The 26,434-nt window shown below is 43.1% G+C and overlaps 1 protein-coding gene across 5 annotated transcripts in view; it reads right to left on the bottom strand.

Moving 5' to 3' along the window:
• CDCA2 (cell division cycle associated 2) overlaps window positions 1-26,434 on the bottom strand; it is a 50,067-nt gene that overhangs the window by 10,143 nt on the left and 13,490 nt on the right. For all 5 annotated transcript variants that reach the window (XM_007477816.3, XM_056814559.1, XM_007477815.3 and 2 more), the window contains 8 exons: window positions 20,714-20,858; window positions 18,944-19,155; window positions 18,248-18,335; window positions 7,329-7,555; window positions 5,257-5,341; window positions 2,854-3,086; window positions 1,671-1,749; window positions 146-234 (listed from right to left, as the gene is read on the bottom strand). In XM_007477816.3, the coding sequence (XP_007477878.2) occupies window positions 146-234; window positions 1,671-1,749; window positions 2,854-3,086; window positions 5,257-5,341; window positions 7,329-7,555; window positions 18,248-18,335; window positions 18,944-19,155; window positions 20,714-20,858 (1,158 nt within the window). The remainder of the gene's footprint in view (window positions 1-145; window positions 235-1,670; window positions 1,750-2,853; window positions 3,087-5,256; window positions 5,342-7,328; window positions 7,556-18,247; window positions 18,336-18,943; window positions 19,156-20,713; window positions 20,859-26,434) is intronic.

Genomic DNA, 26,434 nt, shown 5'->3' with positions numbered 1-26,434 from the left:
TAGAACCCAACTAAAATGGATTTTCTAAACGTAGGGAAAGGGAAAATTCACTTCATGAAGAAAATTTTTTTCACTCAGAAATCCAGAAGTGTTAACACTTAAAACCCCCCCCACAAATGAGAACAAACCCCCCCAAACAGCTCACCTTCCGTCTGCTAGAGGACCGTGTTATTCTATCAACTTTAGAGGGGGAAGTTTTTTCATAGTTATTTGAAGAATTAACAGCATCAGTGTCTGAATGAACAAAATACAAGCAAAATCAGAATTTTCATTCAAGCTGCTCAATAACACGAAATGTGTCCTGTCGCACACATTTAAGCCGTAATTGCTTCGTGCCATCGTAGACGACCAAGTTAGGTGGAGCACACCGCACCTCTATTGGGCCCAGTGAACTCTGCTGTCCTGCAAGGGCCCCTGTCGCCTCTCGGTCTGCGCTCTTCAAGATTCCGAGGCCATCTCCGTGCATTCAGAGAAAAGGCTGGATTTAACGTGAACTCTCACAATATAAATGTAAGCACGCTACAAATACCGGGAAACGTGTTTGCTGAGGGGAAAAAGAACTGTGTGGACTTCCAGTAACGTTCCCTAGAATGGCCAAAGCCAACGGAAGCTCTTTGTAGGCATTTTTCATTTGTCTTTCTTTCGTATGAAGAGTGACAATTTCAGAAATGTCTATAGAATGAGACGGTGTTTGGGTGTTATAAAGTCCCAAAGACGGCCTCTATCGAGGGCTCTCTCTTGTGAGCACTTCTCTACGCTGTCATCTTGCTCAGAGGAGAGGGTTCCCATCTGCAAAATGGGGTGGCCGCCAGGGGTCTTAGGCCTGGGAAGGGAGCCAGGAGTCCGTCTAGTTCAAGCTATCCCTCAACCAAACCATCTGCGGCCGAATCCCCACTGAGTCAGCGGGCACAGTCTTTCTTTGGCGCCTCCCACCGCCTGGAACCTCCCAAAGGAACTGCTCCTTGCTCCCCTGGGAGAAGTCTCTGCAGGTAGGCGGGGGCGGCGCAGAACAAGAGGTTGTGCCCCCTCCCCTTCCAGATGAAATCTCAGCTCCGGAAGTCGCAGCAGCCCGAGGGGCTTCTCTGGGATGCTGCTGCTACCCACCCCTGCAGATGTGATCTCAGCGAGCAGATGCTCCCGAGGCTGATATGGTCAGGATCATCTGAGACATCTGAGACCTCTCCCTGGAGGGTCTTCCCAAACCCTTCTGAATAGATTAGAACTTCCACTGCCTAGCTTGGGCCTTCCGGTCTCCTCTGGGATCTCATGTCCAGGGGAAAGCCTGCCCTGAGGAGCCCGGCCTCTCCAGCCTCCCCTGGCACCTCCCTCCATCCTGTTGGGCTCAGCACCCCAGTATCCCTCGCCAAACCTTCCAGCTTGTCTCTTTGGCGGCCCTCCACTGTCCACCTGGCTCGCTCCTGCTTCCAGGGTCTGGTTACATCTGCCTTGACTGAGGGTCCCCTGGCACCCCACAGGTCTCTTTCCCTTCTCCCCAGAGCTGGGTGAGGTTTAGGGCTCCTACAGAGCCAGAGGAGCAGCTGCAGGGCGCACCCACGACCCCACCCCTCTCTTGGAGAATTCCTGCCACAGCGCCCCCCCCCCCCCCCATCTTCAAAGACAGTCTGGTCGGGGGAGTTGGGTTTGTTTTACCCTTGAACCATAAATCGTACCTTCGATAGTTTCAGAGGATGAAGAGTTAGAAGCAGGTCTGAGAACCGCAAAAGATACTTCCAGGGGTTCCATGCTCACCTGAGAGTGCAGAGGAAAGGAGGGAGGACAATGAAGATTCTACCATCTGGGGTTTAGCAGAGCCCGAGAGAAAAACAACCTCCAAGAAAGGCCCCGTCAGCAGGGATCCCCCACTTAACCCGGCAGCCCTAACGCAGTGTGCTCCCTCCCCGCCCTGCTCAGGGCAGAGCAGGAAGCCGGAAGGGCCCAGGGCTCACACTCCACCTGGCTTTACCTCAGGCAGGGTAGGCCTCACTTTCCTAATCTATAAAATGGGGAGTAACTGTTTGTGCAGAAGACAATGAAGGAGTCTATAAAGTAAGCCAGTGTCATGATGGAAACATTTATTTTCTGCTCCCTTGGCCAGCAAATTGAGGTTAGTGCCACACGCAAGCCATCAAAATTTAAAAATGTACAATTAGAAGCAATATACTCAGTCCGCTATATTTTATTGAGAAAACCCACTTTGCTTACCACCCCTCCCCCCGCCCCAAGAAACAATAAGTCGTTCTCGAACAAGACAAACGATTTCCAGGATAGATGGCGGCACAAAGATGGCATTACTCAACAGTGCTGGGATCTTGCCTGAGAAGAGGTAATGGAGGGGTGGGGGTAGAAGTCCCAAAGACATCTCCTCTCGTTTGGGGGGTTTAGAGTTTACAGTAAAACCTAGGTTTGATACTCCCAAGAATGATCCCCCAAGATTTCATGAGAATAACGTCATTAGAAACCATCCAATACTGACGGCCATATTTGACTTGAAATTGGTCACACATAGCATTAGAACCCCACATGACAACGTTACGTAACTATATATGAATCATTTTCCTTGAACTCCTCACCTTCTGTCTCAGAATCAATGCCGTGTATTAGTTCCAAGGCAGAAGAGTGGTAAGAGCCAGGCAATGGAGGTGAAGTGACACAGCTAGGAAGGGTCTGGGGCCAGATTTGAATGCAGGACTGCCCCCGTTTGTGAACTCTGGCTCCTGATTTTTAAACAAATAAACAACACGAACCTCTTCTAGTTAAATGAAGACACCAGAATTCTCAAAAGGAAGAGTAACAAATCTAGGTGACTCCAAAAGGGGGGCAAGCTGGGCTCCTGCCCGGCCTTTTCTCACTTACCAGATCCTGTTCTGGCTCTTCGAAGATGGGCTGGGATATCGCCTCCGAAATGGTCAATTTGGGGAAGAAAGGAAGATTGCTGTTTCTTACACCTTGTTGTCGAGCAGGTGTACCTCCTTTCCGCAGTGGAGTATTTGCTGGCAGCGATTCATCAAATACTTCTGGGCTTAGCTCTTCTCCAAACGTAACTCTCTTTTTGTGCCATGATTTTTGGACTTTAAAACTGCTTTTATCTGCAGCACACAAAGAATGGAAACCTCCATTATTCAAGAACCAGGCAGCGCCACAGAACGCAGCAGCAATATAAAGTGAACAGCAACGAGGATCACTGGACATTTCTCCAATGTCTTAAATTCATAAAAAACAAGATGCAAAGCAAAATTCTATTTAAAACTTTGCCAGAGTGAAGGAATGGAGAGATCAGAAGGCAACCAATTCAGACTTGGTCCTCAATGGCCAGGGAAGCCCCAGGGCGACACCCTGACCCTCACCCCACAGGCTGAGCCCACAGCAGGCAGTCACGAGCCGACTTGAACTCGTTTCTCGGCGCTCGGTGTCCTTCCAAAACCCTGCGGCAGCTTGAAGCTGGCTGTCATTCTTATTCTCTGACGCCATTCACTGAATCTTGGCATTCACTTGGCAATCACTTGAACCTGCCCTCCTGTGAGCACCCCAACCTCCCCCCAAACCCTTGCCCAGACCCAGCTGTGCACAACAAAGACAGCCTGATGGCCCTGATGTTGCACCCCCACACTATGCTCTGGACTGAGCATCCTGGCGCCTCCCCCTCCTCATCCCGCGGCAGTTCCCACGGAGCTCCTGGTCCCTTCTCTTAGGACTTTGATGAGCCCCGCTCTCCACTGCCTTCATTCTTACTAGGTAACAACACTGGAAAAAATCCTGAAACTGTGCTTCCTGGATCCACTCCTAACTTGTTACATCATCTCAGTCAGGCCCTCCTCCTCCCAGAGGCCCTCCCTGAGCATTCCCTGTCCCGCTCTCTGCATGGCGGCTCTTCCTGTCCTGGAGAGTTTTGCTTGGTGTCTCACTGGAGCCTTCCCCTCACCTAGACCAAGCGGCAACAATGAGCGCAGCCTGCTCTCCACCTTCTCTCCAATCTCTCCCCGTCTGCTGCCCTGCAAACTCCTCACCACTGACCTCTTGATGCTCAAATGGCAAATGACCTCCTCACGGTCAACTGATAGCTTCTGTCTTCTGGCCATCCCCCCGGTCCCCTCCTCTTTAAGCTGTCAGGACGCTTCTTCCCCCTTCCCCCCCTTTTCTGGCTCTCTTCTCTCCCTTCGGACCCACAGACCCAGGGCCACTCCTTAAGGGCGCTATCTTAGGCCCTCTTCTCTCTTGGGGTCATCTATCACCTTCCATAGCAAAAGGACCATTTCTAGGCAGAAGAATCTCCCATGGCCAGCCCTGCCTGCTCTGGCCTCCACACTCGCCTCATCATCTGCCTGCTGGATGTCTTGTGCATCAGGCACTCGTCTTTGCTCCCGAGTCCTTCACTCCTCCTAACTTCCTTGTCACCATTTTGGGGGGGTGGGCTGAGGGGTACAAATCCTCAACACTTTCTGCTTGCTCCCCACATTCAGCTCAGGCTCTGGATCTGCCTTACGCCTCTCCCCATATCCAGCTGCCTCACTAACCTTCCTTAACAGGTCAGAGCACAGGTATAGTCCCTTCCTACCTTTCCAGGCTGGTTCTATTCTCCTCCCCGCCTATGACTCGGCCAACCAGTCCCATCAGCTTGTCTCTACTCCAGCCATCGTCACTGCCTGACTCTCCCTCATGCCTGGAAGAGCCTCCCTCTTGGTCTTTGCCTCCTGGCTTCCTACAACACTCAGCTGGTGCCTTCTGCAGAGGCTTTCCTGGATCCTCCTTCCCTCCACATTTGTGCCTATTAATTTGCCTACAGCCATAATGGTGAACCAATGGCATAAATGCCAAAGATGGCACACAGCGCTGTGTGGGTGCACAGCCACCCCATCCAGTTCCTTACTAGAAAGGCAGACTTGAAGGGAACTACTCCCCTTCCCCCTCCCCCCCACATCTCCCCGCCCTTCGGCCCAACAGCCCAATGGGAGCTCTTCCTTTCTCCCCTGTGTGGGATGGGGTGGGGCACACCCAGCACTGGCTCTGAGGGGTGGGGTAGGGGCGTGGCCTGGCATTGGGTCTCTAAAAGGTTCACCATCACTGGCTTATAGGTTGTCTCTCCCATTAGACTATGAACTCTTAGAGAGCTGGCACTGGTTTGGCCTTTGTACCCACAGTCCTTATCACTGTGCCTTTAAACACTTATTGATTTGTAAGTAATCCTGAAAACTGCACCCACCAAATCATTATTTGTAGCAAAAAATAATTCTTAGAATCAGAAAATATAAATTTCCTTACCATTTTTCAGTTCCTCACAACCTTTTGAAAGATCTGAGAATGAAAATGATTGATTTGCATCATAACTGGAGGTGTCACAATGTTCCTAATAAAACAAAAGCCAGGGACACATTTTAGAAACCAAACATTTTTAGCAGGGTGGTTTAGAACTTTTGCTACCCAGAATAGCACCAGGGTTTAAGATTTGCTTGAACTCCAGTGTCACTGTGGATGGGGAAGCACACAGAGTGAGTCCATTTCTGCCTCTCACTAGTGAGCCTGGGGGTAAAACTGCTTCTTGCCAATACTTTGTAGAGCAGGACTTGAGGGAATGTCTCTACATGATAAAGCAGAAGAAAAGGGGGGGGGGGGCTCCCTCTCTGTCTAGCCGTGTTCTCTTCACTCTTATTATCACTAGATTTCCAATTCCTTTTCTCTTCTCCTCATAAGGCCTCTCATCTTCAAGGAGCCTGGAGGAGGATGTGGGACAGTGTGCCTCACAGGAGGGTTGCCAGATGCCATCCACAGAATTGGCCTGGCAGCCTTTGCCTCATCTCGGATGAGAAGGACCAGAAAGAAAGCGCTCTACCGCTCTCAATAACCCTGTAGGGGAAGAGGTTAGAAATCTCACTGAGGTCAGCACTTAGTGATTAAGCAGACAAGGGAATTATGGCATGATATCACTTCTAACCGGCAGGGATAGTCTCAAAGTCTCTCCCCCTCTCTCTGCCTGTCACTTTCAAAGACCCAGAGATAGTGGACATGATTTGCCTATGAGTAGAGATAGAGGGGAGCAGCTAGGTGGTACAGTGGTTAGTTCTGAGCTTGGAGTCAGGAAGGCCTAACTTCAAATCTGCCCTCAGAGACATACTCCCTATGGGACCCATGGCAAATCACATCACCCTGGTGGCCTCAGTTTGCTCATCTTTAAAATGAGCTGAGAAGGAAACGGTAGCAAGAAAACCCTAAACAGGGTCACCAGTGAAATCACTGAGCACCAGTAGGTAGAGGCACAGGGAGGATCAGCCTGGATAGAAATGGCTCACTGCTGGTCACAGCTCCTGCCTCCATCCCCCTCCATAAGTGGAGAAAGATGGTGGGGGCGCAGGCCCCCTTTCTCTGCCCCTCGCCCCCACCAAGGAGGCACACACTTGACCAGAGAGCCCAGAAGATAACGCCAGAAGCCTAGGTACCAGCTCGGCCTGCATGTCACCAGGGAAGAAGGGAAAGCTAAGGAGCACCCTTCAACCCACAACTCCCAGACGACTCCTGGCTTCTACTTTTGAAGGCGACACCATTCCAACCTGACTCTCCTTCATCAACCCTCTGACACGGCCCTCCTCGCCTGATGAGGCAACCTCCTGGCACGCTCTGTTCAATGCCAGCCTGAAGGCAGTGCAGCTCACAGGGACGACTTTCTAATCCTGAGCGCCCGCAGGGGGAGGCTCGGACTTCTCACACCTCTTTAGCGGTTTTTTCCACAGGGAGCTGCAGGGCTCAGTCAGGACAGCTCAAAACCCTTCCTCAGACAACTGGCCAGTGCCCTGGGCCGCTATCAAAGGGTCAGTCATGGTCCATCCCCAGAAGGGTACCCAGCACTGGCCCTGGGACCAATGGCCCGTCCTGAGGGTGGGCAGGGGAAGCAGAGTAACTACAGCTGGAGGACACCCCCACCTCCTGTCACAAGTGATGCATCAGAGGCATTGCAGCGACTGCTCACTAACGAGGGAATAAAGCCATTTTCACAATGACAAAGTCACTCGAGCGAGCCGGTATGGGACCAAGGGTCAAGCTCAGACATAAAGGTCTCAGGTTCAAGTCTTGTTTCTGGGTAAACTGAATCAAAATGTCTAGTGACCTGCGCTATTCTAGAAGACTAGAAATTGCAGATACTCCGGGTCCATGTGGGGAGAGGTGTCCTCCCCAAGGACTTCCTATTAGACTGAAAAAAGCTCCCTCATTGAGTATGCGGGGAGATGGGTGGCAGAGAATTTCGAGTTCTCCCAGGCTGACAAGGCTCCAGAGTTTTGTTTTTGGATCATTCTCTGAAGAATTCTCTTTGAGCCCCAATATTCTGTTTTCAATTCTGGTACCTGCAAGCTTTCCAGAAGCAGCTTCACAGGGGTCTTCTTCAGGACAGAGCGAAGGAAGGAGGACTCACAAGATGAAAGGTCCCCTTTGTACACAGGCGCAATTGGAGGCATGATCTCACCAAATGTTTCCGGGCTCAGTTCTTTCTCAAATTTGCCTCTTTTTCTACAGTGTCTTGACGCAGCATTACTCGCTCGTTCTTCCTCTGTACATCCAACAATGTTCTTCCCTTGAAAAGGAAAATACAAAAGCTTAAGATTTTAGGCCTGGGTCAAGCTCCTATGAATTTTTTTAAAAGGTCATTTGTTTACATAAAAGTAAGCTTTGGAGAAGATTTTTTCCCCTAATCTTTAAGTAAAATGTCTTACCTTCTTGTTTGGAAGCACACTGGGGAGGAAAGCAGGATCTTTGTTTTAAGTCTTTTCTCGTCAAAGATGCCCTCACTATAAGACAGCAAAATGCTGCCGCTGTTCCTCAGAGGGGCTGCTGGGCTGAAATAGCTCCAGACAGCTTCTGATGTCCCTGGTACTGACCTGCCTGACCACAGAGCCCAGAAAGGCTCTGGAGGCTCACATTATGGCTTACAGAGACCAGAAAACTAGAGTTGGGGCAGTCTGTTCATGTTAAACACAGAAAATAGATATTTAATTATAGATATGGACCTTGGTTTGGAGAAAAATATTTTAAAGTACCATTACAGATAAAAAGTATTAAGTAAAAAAAAATGATTTAACTTTGAATTCCCAGCCAAAGCATGATGGTGGCGCACACCTACTGTCTGCTACTGGGGAGGGCTGGAGCTGCGTTGGGTCCACACTTGCTTCAGCACCCATGGAGGACCATCGAGCAGCTGAGGAGAGGCCACCAACCAGGGTCAGACACTTGAGTCCCAGCGGCTCACTGGTCAGCAATGCAGAATGGGCCAGAGACAGGGAGGAGATGCAGTAGAAGTAATGATGACAAAGAGGAAAATAGCGCCTGGGAAAGAGTCGATCTCTTCCAGCTTCTCCGTGGACTTGGGCACGACAGATGCCCAGGAATGGGGAATCAGTGGGAAGCGCTGGACAGGGGTCAGAGGGCCCGAGTTCAGGCCTGGCTCGGCGGGAGAATCAAGCGCTGGGTTCCACATGATCTATGCTGACTCCCTTGGAAGTGGTCCGCAGAGCACCCAGGCCTCCGAGGCTACAAAGGGGAGCTGTAGCTGCCACAAGGCTTGTCAATGACGAGGTAAAGGTAGGGCCCTGGGGGCCAAAGAGAGGGTGAGCCTGTACAGAGCTGAGAAGATGGTGGGAAAAGCCCCCACGAAGCCCAGGACTGGTCACCCAAGGCTGTCTGGGGAAGGCCTCACAGAATGGCCTTTATGAGAAAGAACTTGCCTCACTTCCACAGGGAGTCAGAAACACCTGTAAATCCTCTTGAGCCACTCTGAACAAGATCAGGAGGCAGGACCATTCCTGGAGGAGGGGCTGCAGAAGAGGAGCACCGCTGGGGCTCCAGGTGTCAGAAATGGGGCACCTTGACTCTTCTCAGCAATATGAGGACCTGAGACAATTTCAAAGCACTCGGAGGAAGAACTGACACCCTCTTTTGAACTTTGTTTTTGGTGGGGGTGGGTTCCTGTGGTTTTTTTCACAACACATTTTTGTATGACAACACACATGTATAATAATAATATGTATCAAATTGTTTGTCTTCTAAGTGCGGACAGAGGAAAGGGAAGGAGAGAATATGGAGTTCAAAACTCTTAAAAACAAATATCATGGGTAGCTAGATGACTCACTATTCATAGTTAAGACAGGGAGGTGGGGGTATGAGGGTGGGAATGATCTGGGTACAAATCAGGCCTAGATGCTTTCTATCGAGGTGACCCTGGACAAGTCACTTAACCCCAATAGCCTACCCCCTTACCACTTTTTGCCTAGGAAGCAATACTTATTATCAATCCTAAGATAGAAGGTAAGGGTTAAAAACAAACTTTTTACATGTAATTGGAAAAAATAAAATTATTATTAAAAAAAGATGTGATGAGAAAATATCATGAAGAGGCTGCAATCTAAATGGGGGAAACAAGTGAGCTAAGAGGAGCAGCAGCGTGTTGAACACATGGAGCTGAATATGCTGCCATTGGGCAGGAAGGGGTGGGGCGCAGATCAGGCCCTCTTGTAGGTCATCTGAACTTTACTCAGCAGGCTAATTCAGAACACTAGAAGAATTTTGAGCAACATATGAACATGCACGTATGAAATGCAGCCAGTTCAGTGCTGATGAATGTATTTATTATGAGGAACAAAGAAGAGAGGCAGCAAGCCTGGTGGAAACTTGAAATAGTGAACATGAGGTCCTAGATTAGGATATAACTATAGGAACAACAGGAAGGTAAGAAAATTAGGAAAGGTACAGAGAAAAAAAATATAGCACCAAGTTTTCAAATATGAGAAATTAGCTGAATAAAAAAATCTCACTTAGTAAAAGATTTATCTTCAGGAGTTCAAATCCAGCCTCAGACACTTCCTAGCTATAAGCCAACCACTGCACCTGTTTGCCTCCACTCCAGTATCTTTGCCAAGAAAATTTCCAAAGAGGTCACAAAGACTGGTCACAATGGCTGAACAAATTGGGATATCTGATGGGGATGCACTGAAAGGAATGTTGAACTGGAGAAATTCCATGCAAACTGAAAAGACCTCCAGGAACTGATGCAGAGAGATAGGAGGAGCAGAACCAGGAGAACCAGAAACTGATACACTGTAACATGATCAAATGTAATTGACTTTGCTACTAGCAGTAATGCAATGACTCAGGACAATCCAGAGGAACTTAGGAGAAAGAATGTATCCACATCCAGAGAAAGAACTGTGGGAGCAGAAAGGCAGGAAGAAAAACAAGATCAATCATGTGGTTAGATGGGGATATATGATTAGGATTTTTGGTGTTAAAGGATCACGCCAATGCAAATATGACTAACATGGAAATCAGTTTTGAACAATGACACATGGATAACCCAGTGGAATTGCTCTTCAGCTCTGAGAGGGAGAAGGGAAGAAAGGAGGGAGAAAATCAGGAATCATAACCATGGACAAATTCTCTGCTGCAGGGCACAGGTACCACCCAGCCAGGGAGTACCTTTTTGTGCTCAGTGGAGAATTACTTGAATCTCAGCCTGAAGGCCTCATTGCCCTGTGTCTGGTGGAGGCAGGGGTCCTAATAGACTTGCTTTACAAACAAGCAAGGACTTTCTGTGATTGAATATGGTTTCAAGAGTCCAGAAACTACATTGTTGTCTTGCAAATGATTATGGTCAGAATAATCCAGTTAAAATCTCTAATTTCCATAGAAGCCAAGAGAAAGCATATGGCAAAAGGTCTAGGGAAAAAGAGAAAGGAAGGTTCACAAATGGTTAGAAACTGGGCAAGTAGTAAAGGTGAGGGCAAAGGAGCTAGTCAGCCCCATGACTTGGAGGCCGAGAAGACCTGAGTACATCTGTCTATGGACAGAGCAAGAAGACAAGCTGGAGATGGTGGGAAGGGGGTGCAAGGGCACCAGAGGTCCTGAGAGACCTGCCAGGAGAGCTTGAGAGACAAGCAGGGTTAGCCTGGCATAAAACTAGAGGCATGTGGGGGAGAAGTGAGAGTAGGGAGTCTTGCTGCCTCAGTATTTGTCTTGGGGGAGCAGGGGCTGGGCAAAGAGAAGGTCTAAATGGTGGGGCAGAGCCTGAGACAGGAATTTGTTGAGCATTTTTATCTTTCCCCCAAAGCAGGGAGGATCTAATACTTATCAGTCTGACTGAATAGATTATGGTCTCTGGTGACTATTCAAACCCTGTTATCTGCTCCCTCTCCCAGACAGATTATTCTCATTAACATTTGAAGTGCTAAGGGACTTAGAAATATCCTATTAGCATAGGTTGATAAAAGAACTGGAGAACAAAGTAGAAAATATCCCAGAGTAGGAATTCTAGAATAAGGGCAAGATATAAAGAAGGCTTGGGTTCAAATCCAAGCTCAGATAGGAAAACAGGTGTGTGACCTTGGGTAAGTCATTTAAACTCTGTAGGTTGACTCAGTTTCCTTATCTGTGAACTGGGGATTCACACCACCTACTTCCCAAGGATGTCATGAAAATCAAGTGAGATAACAGGAAAAGCATTTTGCAAACCTTAAAATGCTATATAAGGGGGGGGGGGGGGGGGAAGGTGTCAAGATGGTGGCTTAGAAAGCACAGAAGTAGAACCCTCTGTGACTCTCTTTTCATACCAATCTTTAAAAAAGCACTTCAAAAATCCAAACCCAACAAGACGAAGCCCCAGGACTCTCCCATAGAACACAATTAGAGAGTTGGGCAGAAAGGGGAGACCTTCACAGTAAGAGGGAGAGACTGGACACACCTACCCCACCCACTACCACATCCTGGGACTGCCTGTGGGATTCTGGGCTGAGGGCTGCAGCCATAATGAGGCACCCTTCAGTACCTGCAAAGCTCAGGGCTCAGATGGCAGTAGGCAGGGAGGAATGGGGGAGGGCCAGTTGGTTGGGATCCCTCACAGCCTCTAGAGCAGCTGATGATTTGGCTTCAGGACAAATTAGCTAGGCAAGTCTAATCCAGTATACCAGTAAAGCAGAGAAGACCTAAGATTCTCTCTAGGGCAGAGCAGCTCAAACACTCAGAGTCCAGTAAAAAGGAAAGCCAGTGGAAAAGAAAAAGAGTGAACAGAAGAAAAAAGAAAAAAAGTATGAATAAAAGCTTCCAAGGGAATAAAGAAAAGAACTAACAGAGGAGGATGGGATTCAAAGAACATCAAGCAAAACCTCAAAAAATCCAGGGAATTGGACTCAGGCTATGGAAGAGCTAAAAAATGAATTCAGACAAGTTGTAGAAAATTGTGAAAAGGAAAACAACAGTTTAAAATAAAATCAAAAGAATGAAAAATGAAAAAAATATGAAACACACCATCAGGAAAAAAAAAACTGACCTGGAAAATAATAGATCCAGGAAAATTTAAGAATTATTGGACTACCCAAAAGTCATGACCATAAAAAAACCTAGACATGATAATTCAGGAAATTATCCAAGAAAATTGCCCTGATATTCTTGAACAAGAGGGTAAAATAGAGATAGAAAGAATCCATAGATCACCTCCTGCAATAAATCCCCAAATGACAACTGGGGCAGAGCCAAGATGGCAACATAGTAGCAGGAAAGTCTTTATGTTGCTCAGAACATCTTCCCAAATCAATAATTACAAATCGTCTTAAAAGGGCAGAAGTCAAAGCAAAATGAGTAAAGAGGCTCTTCCACAGGACACAGTGTGAAAGATGGGCAGTGAGAGGGGATTTCCAAAGCTAAAAGGGGGCAAACCAGCTGAAGGAAAGCACAGGCTCACCTCCCCTCCTCCACCGATGGCAGAGGGCAATCTCCAAATTTTAGGGGGCTGGCTAGGAGCACTACAGCTTGATAGTGCCTGACACAGTCCCAGGAATGGAGACAGTAGCCCAGCCATAGGGGGAGCACTGGGACCAGAAGATAGCTCAGGGCAAAACACTGCAAGACAGTATCTAAGAAAGAATTGACCACCAATATGCAGGACTCCCAACAATAGCAAAAAAAGCTCCTGAGCCTGGAAAATTTCTGGGGAGAAAAAGAGCAAATAACAGAAGCAAGAGGAGAGAGTGAGAAACAAGAAAACATGTTAACGCTCAAAAAAAAAAATTTAAACTGGACACAAGCTCTGGAGGAACTCAAAAAGGAGTTTAAGAACCAAGTAAGACAGATAGAAGCAAGATGGGAAGAAAAGTGGAAAAAGGAAATTAAAGTTATTCCAAAAGACAAAATCTCCCAAATAGAAAAAGAGAGACACAGAAATCAAATGAAGTAATAAGGAAACTGGAAACCAAAATTAACCTACTAGAAGAACAGGCAAAGAGGCAGTGAGGAAAGGAGTGCCATTGAAAAAAGGGATAGACCAAATTGAAAAGGAGAATAATATCATAGATGAAAATCAAGTCTTTAAAGGCTAGAATTGTATAAATAGAAGTTAATGATTTCATAAGACATCAAGAAATAATAAAACAAAATCAAAAGAATGAAAAAAAAGTTAACATGAAATATCTCATTGAAAAAAACAACCAACCAGCAATTTGAGAATTATTGGCCTACCCAAAAGCCATAAAAAAAAAAGCCTAGACTTCATACTACAATAATAAAAAAAAAAGGCCCTGATATTCTTGAAAAAGAGGGCAAAATAGGCATTGAAAGAATTCATAAATCACCTCCTGCAAAAAATCCCCAAACTGCCTAGGAATGTTGCAGCAAAGTTCAAGACCTTCCAGGTCAAGGAGAAGATACTACAAACTGCTAGAAAGAAACAATTCAGATACCAAGGACCCCAAGTCAAGATTACACAGGATCTGGCAGCCTCTACATTGAAGAAGGCTTGGAATATGATATTCCAGAAGGCAAGAGAACTGGGTCTATAACCAAGAAACACCTACCTATCAAAACTGACTATATACTTCTGGGGGCAAAGTATGGGCATTTAATAAAATAGATTTCTAAGCATTCCTAAAAAAAAGAACAAAATTAAATAGAAAATGTGTTAACCAAATACAAAATTCAAGAGAACTATAAAAATTTAAAAGGGCTTCAAAAAAGTCAAATTGATTATACCCTGATATGGAAAAATGATATAACTCTTGAAAATATTTTCATTATCATAGTACATAGAAGAAGAAATATACAGAGGATATGGTATTAAGCTGTTTAGGATATGTTAAAAAATAGGGGAAAAAAAGAGGATCATACTAAGAGAATGCAAAGAAAGAGGTAAAATGGGATAAATTATATCACATAAAGAGGTGCATGGCGAGGGTGGTGGTAGTGGAGAATATTACCATAATGAGAGGATAAGGGTGGTAACAGTTAATGCTTAAACTGTTACTTTCAATGGAATTGGTTCAGAGAGAGAACAGTCAATCTGACTGTTAGTATAGAATTCTATCTTACCCTATAAAAAGTAAAAGGGGAATAAGAGAGGTGTGGGGAGGAGAGTGATATAAGGGAGGGAAAAGTTGGAGTGGTTGGCATTTAAGAGACCCTAGATAGAAACAAGGAGGGGAATAAGAAGGGAGAGGGTGGGAAGGGGAGTAAAATAAGGGATAGGGAAAGAGGAATTGATAAAAAGCAAAAAACTGAAAATGAAAGGAGAAAGGGCAAGATTAAAAGAGGAAATCAAAATGGTAGGGAATATATAGATGGTAATCATAACTCTGAATGTGAATGGGATAAACTCACCCATAAAACAAAAGTGGAGAGTAAAGTGGATTAAAAACCAAAATCCAACTATATGTTGTTTACAAAAAACATAGGAGGCAGGTAGACACACACAGGGTAAAAGTAAGAGGCAAGAGAAATATTTATTGGGCAACAACTGAGACAAAGAAGGCAGGAGTAGCAACCATGATCTCAGACAAACTTAAGTAAAATTAGATTAGATTAAAAGAGATAAGGAAGGAAATGACATCCTGATAAAAGGCATAGGTATAGGATCCAGATTTCTTAAAGGAGAAACTAAAGGAGTGCTTAAGGAGCAAATATATAGTAAAACTACACTAGTGGGGACAGACCTCAACCTTCCCCTATCATAACTAAACAAATCAAACTAAAAAATAAATAAGAAAGAAGTAAGGTAAGTGAATGAAATGTTAGGAAAATTAGAGTTTATATATATCTGGAGAAAACTGAATAGGGAGAAAAAAGAATATATCTTCTTTTTAGCAGCACGTGATACACATACAAAGACTGACCATGTACTAGGGCACAAAAATATCACAAACAAATGCAGAAAAGCTAAAAAAAATAATGCAACTTTTTCAGACCATAATGCAATAAAAATCATAATTAATAAGGATTCATGGAGAGTCAAATTTAAAAATAATTGGAAAGCAAATAATCTTATTTTTCAAAATTGGTGGATCAAAGAACAAATCAAAGAAACAATTACTGATTTCCCTGAAGAGAATGATAATGAGGAGATAGCATATCAAAATCTATGGGATACAGTCAAAGCAGTACTCAAGGAAAAATTTATATTCTTGAGTGCCAGTATTAACAAAATAGAGGGAGATTAATGAATTGGGCATGCAACTTAAAAAAACTAGAAGAACAAATTAAAAAACCCCAGACAAAAAAACTAAATTGGAAATCTGAAAAATCAAAGGAGAAATAATAATACTGAAAGTAAAAGAACTATTGAACTAATAAATAAAACTAGGAGCTGGTTCGTTGGAAAAAAGTATTAGTTAATCTAATTTTAAAAAAGAAAATCAAATTAACAGTATCAAAAGAGAAAAGGGCGATCTCACCTATAATAATGAGGAAATAATAATTATTAAGGAATATTTTGCTCAATTATGTGATAATAAACGACAATCTGGATGAAATGGACATTTACAAAAAATAAATTGCCTAGATTAACAAAAGAGGAAATAGAATACTTAAATAATCCCAGCTCAGAAAAAGAAATTGAACAAGCTATCACCCAGATGAATTCACAAGTGAATTCTATTACACGTTTAAAGAACAATTAATCCCAATACAATACAAACTCTTTGACAAAATGAGCAAAGAAGGAGACTTACCAAATTCTTTTTATGATACAAATATGGTACTGATTCCCAAGCCAGGAAGACCAAAATCAAGAGAAAGAAAATATATAGACCAATCTCCTTAATGAACATAGATGCAAAAATCTTAAGAATACTAGTAAAGAGACTACAGCAAGTCATCACAAGAATTATTTAATTATTATTCACTACTGATCACATCAACAACCAAACTAACAGAAAGTACAAAATACAACACCCATTCCTATTGAAAACACTAGGAAGCAAAGGAATAAAAGGGCCTTTCCTCAAAATAATAAGCAGTATTTATTTAAAACCATCAGCAAGTATCATCTGCAATGGGGACAAATTAGAAGCCTTCCCAATAAGACCAGGAGTGAAACAAGGATGCCCATTCCCTTATTATTTAATATCATACTAGAAATGCTAGTTGTAGTAATTAGAAAAAGAAATTGAAGGAATTAAAGTAGGCAATGAGGAAACTAAACTATCGCTCTTTGCAGATGATAGGATGGTATACTTAGAGAATCCTAGAAAATCAACTAAAAAGCTAGTGGAAATATTTGATAAATTTAGCAAATTGCAGGATCTACCCATAGAAATCATTAGCATTTCTATACAGTTCCCAAAAAATCAGCAGCAAGAGTTAGAAAGAGAAACTCTATTTTAAAAAGACTCTATAAACAATATAAAATATTTGGGAAACTATTTGCCAAGACAAACTTAGAAATCATATGAACACAACTAAAAAATACTTTTTCACAGATATAAACTACCAAAAACAGCAAGGGAAATAATGAAAAAAAAAAGAGAGAAAGATGGGGATCTAGCAGTACCAGATCTTAAATTGTACTATAAAGCAGTGGGCATTAAAACAATATGGTACTGGCCAAGAGACAGAATGGTAGATAGAAGGGTAAATGACCTCAGCAAGCTATTGTACAAGATAAATCTAAAGATCCCAGTTTTTCTTTTAAGAGTTTACTATTTGACAAAAACCGTTGGGAAAATTGGAAAACAGTATGGGAAAAATTAGTTTTAGATCAATATTGTGTTCACTCTATACCAAGATAAAATCAAAATGTGTAATTGACTTAAATATTAAGAAAATTATAAGTAAATTAGGGGAACATGGAATAATATACCTTTCATCTATGGGAAAGTAAAGAATTTAAGACCAAAGAAGAGATAGAAAACATTACAAGATGCAAAATGAATAATTTTCATTATATTTAATTTAAAAGGTTTTGTACAAACAAAACCAATGCAACCAAAATTAGACAAATGGTCAAGAATATGAATAGGCAGTTTTCAGATGAAGAAATCAAAACTATCAATGTTCTTAATCTCTCCTTATTAAAGAAATGCAAATTAAAACAACTCTGAGGTACCGCCACACACCTAGCAGATTGGCCATTATGAAAGTAAAGGAAAATAATAAATGTTGGAGGGAATGTGGCAAAATTGGGATGCTAATGAATTGCTGGTGGAGTTGTGAATTGATCCAACCATTCTGGAGGGCAATTTGGAATCATGCCCAAAAGGTTGTAAAAGACTGCCTGCACCTTTGATCCAGCAATACCACTGCTGGATTTGTTTGTACCCCAGAGATAAAAAAAAAAAAACAACTGGGCAAGGACCTATTTGTACAAAAATATTTATAGCCACGCTCTTTGTGGTGGCAAAAAAATTGGAAAATGAGGGGGTGTCCATCGATTGGGGAATGGCTGAACACGTTATGATAGCTGGTGGTGCTGAAAGAGATAATGAACTGGAGGAATTTCATGTGAACTGGAAAGACTTCCAGGAACTGATGCAGAGTGAAAGGAACAGAACCAGGAGAATGTTGTACAGAGACAGATACATTGTAGCACAATCAATGTAACTAACTTCGCTACTAGCAGCAATGTAATGACCCAGGACAATGAGAAAGATGCTCTCCACATCCAGAGAAAGAACGATGAGAGCAGAAACACAGAAGAAAAGATATAATTCATCACTTGCTTATACGGGTATGGGATTTAGGGTTTGGGTTTGGGGTTTTAAAGAACTACTCTATTACAAAAATAAATAATATGGAAATGGACTCGAATGATTATATATATATACACACAGACAGACACACACATATAAACCCAGTGGAAATTGCTTGTCAGCTCCAGAGGGGGGGGAAGAAGAAAGCGTGAATCATGGAACCATGGGGGGGAAAAAATTAAATAAAAAAAATGCTATGTAAGTGCTAGTTTGTATCAGTGCCTTCTGCCCAGGACAAGAGAACACCACAATAAAAATGGAATAATTACCTTTTATAGCACCTGAGAGATCTTTGCGTGGAATGTCCTCTAAAATCAAGCATTCAGACTGGGCAACAAAGAATGGATCCAAAGATTCCTAGGGGGCAAAAGAACCCATTACTGACAATTAATTGTTAAAAATAAAGGAATCAAAGGTGGATTTCTTGCCCAATCTGGTCACAAATGGTTTTCCATTTTATCTTAAAGGAAAAGCTGGGGCAGCACAGGCACATTCAGTGCTAAGCATTTCAGTTTACTTTTTACTCCAAAAAAACCAGAGTCAAAGTCAAATTTAGAGGATAAACATACATATTCTTTCCACCCACTTTCTACAAGTAGTGCCTTTTGGAATTTGTTCAGCAATAAGACTGATGCTAGGAGATGGTTTATTTAGCAGAATATTAATACACTGTCAGAAATGATTCTGCAGCTTTCTTCTTTAAAATTTATCAAGACCATATGGTAAATTTCTTATTTTCACTAAATGCAGAAACTTTAAAAGTATGCAAAAGTCATATATATATTTCATTAAAGAAGGCCATCTGAAGTCCCCAAAACAATGGAACCACACGGAAATTTAAGGGACACTCAGAGGCCATACCTCCCAGTTCTACCCATACCTCCCTTTAGAATGGCCACAATAAAGTAAGCAGAGTCAATTTGACAACCAGTAAGGCTGGATGTTCTTTATCTGGTAATTCCTACCTTAGAATGATCTGGCGTCCAAGTTTCACAGGTATAAGTTCGATTTGTGTCAGGCAAAGTAGCAATATGGCATATCTGGATGTCAGTCAGTTTCTTTTCACCATCGGCTATATTTTCTTTTAAGTCTCTCTGGTAAGATATTCGCCGTCGCTTGGATGCTAAGTCTCCACAATGCTTGGGCTGGTCACAACGTTTTGGATTTTTGTTCTTCGCTAAATTTCGAATGGGGGTTAAAATGACATATTACAGATGATACAGATAAAGAGGCAAGCTTATAATGAAATCCAGTAACCAAATCTTTCGAATTAGTCAATATTTTATTAAAGCCACATAAAAGATGCTAATACTGATTCTGCCTTTTTCTGAGGGGTTCTTCAGATCTATTTGGGGAGATCACTATTTAGAAAATCTCAGCAGTTTCTTCCCCACATTCACACTTCCAATCTCTGGCCTCCAAGGCCCTCCCTTATCTCCCTAAACTGGAACCACCACCTTCCCTCGGACAACCTGTTGCCACCAGATATGCCACCATGACTCAGTCAGATTTTCATTTTTCATAGCTTTTGTGATTGCACAATTAAAGATGACCACTGCATTATTAGCAGTTTAAATGTTGAGGTGAGGGATGATCTATGATTATGAAAAATAGTTTGGACAAATTCTGGACAAAACTAACTTTTGTTTACTTAACTGCAGTCTGTTGCCTGATTGTCCTCCCCTTAAACACGTTCTCACAAATGAGCTGTATCATCACCTGTACTGTTGCCCACATCCATCTCTTGCCTGCTTATTATAAGGGTTTTGTTTTTCTTTGGTCATTGATCAGAAGGGGACTGGAGTGGTGATAGGGAGAGAGGATGATAAAGAGAATAGCCTAAGAAGGTCCTGGAAGCATTTTTTTCCCCAAATGAATAGAGGGGTATATAGTTAGGTAGCACAGTAGATAGAGTACTAACTAGGCCTACAGTCAAGAGTACCTGGGTTCAAATTTGACCTCAGATCTTTCATGGTGTGTCAGCCTGAGCAAGACACTTAACCCTGGGCAGAGGGGTGAGTGATGAGAGGAGAGGGGGAGGAGAGTGGTGGAGTGATCTGCTCTTCTCTAGCTATGTGCCATACTGTGAATTCTGCTCCCTCAATCCTAGCTCTCATGCATCATGTGAGACATGCCCCCCACTACCACTCTCAACACCTTACCCCAGACAGAGGAGTGAGAAAGCTCTCCCATTGGCTGCTGGGCAGAGGGGTAGGGGAAGTGAGGAATATCCTCAAGTGCATTGAAAGGGGGAGGGAAACAGTTCTGTCCCAAGTCCCTCTGGCTTTCTCATAAGGAACTCTGGTAGGCGTGCCCAGAGAGGCCTCTGCATGCCCTTTTTGGCACACATGTCATGGATTCACCACCACTGGCCCTCACTGCTGCTCTTGTAAATTACACAGAACAAATGATAGGCTACAAAGTATCGGAGACAAGTTTTGGAGGTTACCTAATTAAACTGATTTTATATTTTGAAAAAGGTACCAAAAGTACCAAAGTTATATTTGAAGACGGTTCCAAACCAATTATTGGAATCTAACCCACCAAGGTTGTATTACCATGACAACAGGCACAGCGACGTCAAGTTGATTTTCATTTTTCATAGCTTTTGTGATTGCACAATTAAAGATGACCACTGCATTATTAGCAGTTTAAATGTTGAGGTGAGGGATGATCTATGATTATGAAAAATAGTTTGGACAAATTCTGGACAAAACTAACTTTTGTTTACTTACTGCAGTCTGTTGCCTGAAATTCTTCCTCTGGCCCCGAATGTCCAGGCTTTCCTTCGTTTTCCTTTACTGGCTGAAAGGCAGATTGGAAGGCAGAAATTCGCTGCCTTACTGAATCACCATTTCTATGTCGAAAAGGGCTGGCCTGCTGAAATGTAGGAAGAACAGATGAGGTCAATCCCAAATGTACATTCTATATTCAATGCCTAAAGCTCCATTTAAGGAGTTTGCTGAACAAATACATGCTTTCCTTTCTGAAATAATGCATTTGTTATTTGAAAACATCTTACATGCAGCCTTCTCTCCCAGACACAAAGTCCTCCCTTCCCCAGGACATAAGGGCTACTTGCAGAGAAGAACATGGAATTATGGGAATATACTACTTAATGACACCCGGGTATGCTTAACAAAAATGTCATCTATTTGGGAAACGGCTCCCTCAACATCAAAATATCCCTCCTCACCTCATTCTGTCTATTCTAGCTATGCATTTTAAACAAGACATCATCCACAGAGGATCCATCCAATGAGCTGAAGGCTGAGTTCTTATCATCTATGTGTTCTAAGGATAACAGTTTCTCATCCAGCTTGTCCAGGGATGATGCTATGAATTTTACTTCTAGTTTGATGTTGCAGAGGTGAATGGGAAACACGAAGCTGCCCCAAAGGGAAAGGCATGAGAACTGGAATAAATGAAGCACACCAGGGGCTCTCTGCATTCTCTTCCAGAACATCAGGAAAGATAGATTTGCAAAAGTTCCTTGTTTAGGTAAATTCCTCTAAAACTTCAAACCTCTCTGTCTCTTTAATGAGATTAACAGCTACCATGAGGCTGCTGTTGGAGGAAGCAGAATTTCAGTTCTAGGCAGGGGATGCTGTGAAACAAGGGGTTGAGGGGGGAGCCTGCTATGCAAAGTTGGGAATCAGAGGCAGAATGCATGAGGGGGAGAGGGAGAAGTGGAAGATGGGAAGAATGAACAAGTACCTGGTTTTCAGTTTGGCCAGTAACGGCTTATGAACATGGACATGACTCAAGCAAGATGGCCCAAGGCATTATTTAACAAGAAGATGGTGAGCTCAGAGCATGAGCAGCACAGCCCCAAACCTGAGCTGGGCTCCTGAAGAGCACTGTGCTACTCAGCAGTGCTGAATGCTTTCTCTACATTTTCTCCCTATCTTCGTCAGGGCCTCTTCTGCTGGCGGTTCTGTTCCCAGGGAGCCGAGTGTGTTCAGGAGGGCATTATCAAAGATGGAAGCCTGGAAGGGCTCTTAGTTGCCATTTCATTTGAGGGCTTTGGAGATTAGGTCACTCGCTTCAAGCCGCAAAGACAATATCAGAAGGATTTGACCCGAGTGAGGCTCCGCATCAAACCCCACTCAGTATTTTTTCCCCACTAAGTTACTCTGACTCCTGGCTTTCGGCACTAATCAGGTGTTTGTCTCTTCAAAGTATGCACTTCATATGTATGCCAAAACAAATTATGGATAGTTAGGTAAAACTGGGAAGGTGTGTGTGTGTGTTAAAAAACGACTAAAAGCCTGGTTTGTATAAAATTTCGGAGCTTACGATAGTGCCCTCCCAGATTGGTTTATTTTCTGTACTTATGACAGGCAATTCTTATATTTCTCAAAGTTTCATGATTCTAGCAAAATGACTAAAGCTATTTACCTCCCCTAAAAGAAAACTGAGTTTTTTAAAGCACTTATTTGAAAAACATTATCTTTTGCAACACACAGAATGCCTCTAATACTGTTAGTTTTAGAATAAATCTGATCTGAAATCTCTTAAAAGCAGTATTATGACATTTAGGGTCATTAGGAGCAGGCAGTTAAAAAACTATTTCAGATGATTTCACAAGAGTTCTACCACTAGCAAAATTGGAGAATCCTGGCCTCGGAATCTTCATGGAACCAGTGAAGAACAGGAAAGGAGTTTCAGCCTAAGAGTGACTAAACAGGAGGCTACAACACCCCAAAGGGAGAGAAAGACATTTCCCCCATCATGTGATTTTTTCCATTCTTGTATCCCCATGTCTTCTTCTCTATCTTTATCATAATGTTAACAATTCCTGGACTCAAAGGAGAATTTGAGTACTCAAAGTCTGTTCTTCAGTTTAAATCCCAAATACATAGGTGGGCAGGTGTTCCAAGCTTCAACAGCAAACGGGGCATCCAGTTTTAGGAGATGGAAATAGGGAAAGGATCTCTGCTTTTGTTGCTACAGGAAACTCCCCTGTGCTACAACTGAGGTCAAGTGACTTGCCCAGGGTCATAAAGCCAGCAGGGATCAGAAATGAACCTTGAGCCCAGGTCTTCTTGACTTGGAAGCTAGTTCTCTATCCATTAAAGCATACTACTAAGTTCAAGGGAGAACATAAGACAATACAAAATATTTAACAAAGAAATTTAGTCAAGGACCTTGAAATGAATGAAATGCTTTCAAAGCTCACAAATGAAAATAGTTCATATTAGAGTATCTCTTCTTTAAAGTCTAGCAAAGATCCATCCAAGTTTGAGGTGAGCCAAACCATTTTCTGTTTCTGCTCATCCTTTCCCCACAGCTGCTTTTGATAAGCTTATTGACCTTAGAGAAGTGTTCCACACTCTCATCTGGACTATTATGGATACTGATTTACTAAGAATTACAGAATTATGGAGTTAGGGAAAAAATGGAAGAAATTACTTGAGCCTTTATCATGAGATGGGAAGTGACAAGCACAACTGGGATCAAAGAACCTGATTCACTGACTCCTGGGTCGACAGAAAGGTGGGAAAGAAAAAAAAGTCAACTCCATTTTGATGTGACTTTAAATTTCATCGAAAGGATTTATAGGAGAGAAAAGGATGTGCAGATTTACAGATATGAAGCTTTTACACTGTATACTCAATTCCTTCATCAAAATTTCTGCCTGTAGTAGTAAATAAAAAACTCCCAAATCATATAAAATGATAATTATTTATGTAGAGTAATGGAGGAAAAAAAAAACACTATTTACAATTTCTTCAGCTTTTCTCATTTGAGTAAGTGAAATGCCTAACAATTCCCCATACCCTTATTTTCTTGAATTCTATTCTTTTGAAAAAAGTCTAATCAGCATAACGTTCCATTTCTATCAAAATTTATACTAACGGAACAGCCAAGTATTTTTCCAATTACAGCAAATATCACAAATGAAACGTTAAGCGAAGCTTTCAAATTACCTCCCATTAAGTTCAAGAGTAGAAGAAGATCAGTTAAAATCTTGATGCCATGTCTGATGGTGAACTGTTTGCACACTGAATTTTACTTTCAGCCACAAGTGGTCATAAAGCAAGGCTGCTGTTGTTACCAAGTCAGTTTTAAATCCAAATGAGGCCATATGCTTTTATGATGTAAACTGGACCTTTATGACAGACACGAATATTAAATACTCAAAAAAGGCAAGCCAGCATTCAGTCAAGTCCTAAATGATCTTTACTCATGGAAGAACAAATATCCTTCAGCTTTTTCTTTTAACCCTTACCTTCTGTCTCAGAATCAATACCATGTATTTTTCTGAGGCAGAAGATTGGTAAGAGCTAGGCATTGGGGCTGAAGTGACTTGCCCAGGGTCATACAGCTAGGAAGTGTCTGAATCCAGATTCAAACCCAGGACTTCCCATCTCTAGGCCTGACTAAGCCACCCAGCTATCCCCTTCAATGATTTTTTATCTAGAAATGTGCTTTTCTAACTATGTTTGAATATGAGAAAGTCTATATTCTGGGAATTTATAGTATTTCAAACAAAACAATGAAACCACTGAAAAAGGAGCCATGTGTTCCATTGCAGAGATTTCCCTTCTCAATGCCCTACTAAGGAGCTTTAGCTCTTTATAATTTCTTTCCAAATGATTTCTCCTACCTCCCCAGAATCAAAGGCTCTTAGGATTAAGAGGCTTCTTCATAAATATGGTGTGTTGTCGAGGTCCTTTCTACCTCCCAGATTCTATTCTAGAATTCTGTACTCCCTACCCCTCCTGAGTCCCTTGATGGGGGGATTCTCATCCCCTGGCACAGATGGGAGGCTGCTGGGCCACAACCCTTCCTTTGGTGGCATTTTTAACCGTCCCCACCAAAGGTGAAGAAGGGACGCTCTATAGTCAAGGGGTTGGAGGCTTTCTTTCCTTTTCAGGTCCCATTCCATGGGGACCAACAGAGCGTGTGAACTGTCCCTTCTCCTTATATGACTGATGTTTTGTTTCTGGATTGTTCCTGGCTCAGAAACCCCTTCAAATGCAGACTATCACCTCATCTTGCCTGCACATCTGTGTCCATCCCCCATCAGGTTATTTCTGAAATGGATTGCAGGGACCTGAAGCAGGAGCTGGGGGCGGCTTTCCTTACATGCTCAGCATTGAAGGGACCCCAGGAGGCACGACCTTCCAGGACAAGCCACGCCAGGGGGCCAACCACAGATTTTCCGTTGACGTCACTGATCCCAAGTAATTCCTGGCATCTAATATGTTGCCGATTTAATACTTCATGACCTTTGGTTTATCCTGGATTTTAATTTTTTGGGAAAGGTAGTCTTCTACACCACTTTTTGGAGGCAAATCACAATTACCTATGTTCTATAACCCACTTATATGTCTTTCCATCATTGTTCCTGGTTCTCTGGCAAGTCTAGCATGGTACTTAGCACATCGGCCCATAATAAAAATTTACTAATTAGTTTAATATTCCAAAAACTAGTGTTCCAAGTTTCACAGTTATTTTTATGTTTCACAGTTTCATCATTAAAAAATAGTAATATGAGGGGGAAGCTGGCTCCCCTGGCATCCCACTGAGGCTCAGTGGATGAGAGCCAGGCCTAGAGGCAGGAGGTCCTGGGTTCAAATGTGGCCTCAGACACTTTCTAGCTGGGTGACCCTGGGCAAGTCACTTCACCCCCAATGTCCAGGCCTTTCAGCCCTTCTGCCTTGGAACCCATACACTGTATTGATTCTAAGATGGAAGGGATGTTAAAATGATAGAGGTTTCCATTCTAAAATTTCACTTTAGACCTTGCAAATTGCCAGAGATGAAAAAGTTACCTCAACCCGCACTTACTAAGTGTCCTAAAAGCTGGGATACAAAGAAAGGCAAAACCAAAAACAAACATACAAAAAACCACAAGAGTCCTAGCCTTCAAGGAGCTAGTCTTCTGCTGAGTGAAACAAAGACAGACACAATATACACAGGAGAAATGGGGATAATCTCAGAGGGAAAAGGGAGTTCCAGATATGGGGTACAGCAAGGAGGCCAGGGCCACTGGACTGGAATGGGAGAAAGGGGCCAGGTTATAAAGGGCTTTTGGAAGTCAAACAAAAGAGTTTGTATTGGACTCGGGAGTCAATGAGAAGCCACAGGATTTTATGAAAAGACCAAATGGTTAGCTAAACAAGAGTGGACTAGAATGGGGAAAGCCTTGAGGCTAAGAGACCAACTTGCAGGTTTTAATCATAGCAGTCTTAAGTGTGAGGAGAGAAAGGACCTATACTAGGATGGAGGAAGTGTTTGAGAGAAGGGGGCACAGATGAGAAATGTTAAAAAGGCAAAACTGATAAGTTTTGGTGAGGGATTGGATTGGAGGGAAAGGGGAGAAGAACAGTCAGAGTGACATCTAGGTTGGCAGTCCAAGTGACTGGGAGAATGGTGGTAACAGGGAAGTTGGGAAGCAGGAAGAGTTCAGGAGGGGAGAGAGACAGAGACAGAGCGGGGGGGGG

This window comes from Monodelphis domestica, chromosome 1 (assembly GCF_027887165.1).
Source record: "Monodelphis domestica isolate mMonDom1 chromosome 1, mMonDom1.pri, whole genome shotgun sequence".
Lineage (NCBI taxonomy): Eukaryota > Metazoa > Chordata > Mammalia > Didelphimorphia > Didelphidae > Monodelphis > Monodelphis domestica.
The sequence above is the reverse complement of the archived record's forward strand: the minus strand, read 5'-3'. Positions and strand labels throughout refer to the sequence as shown.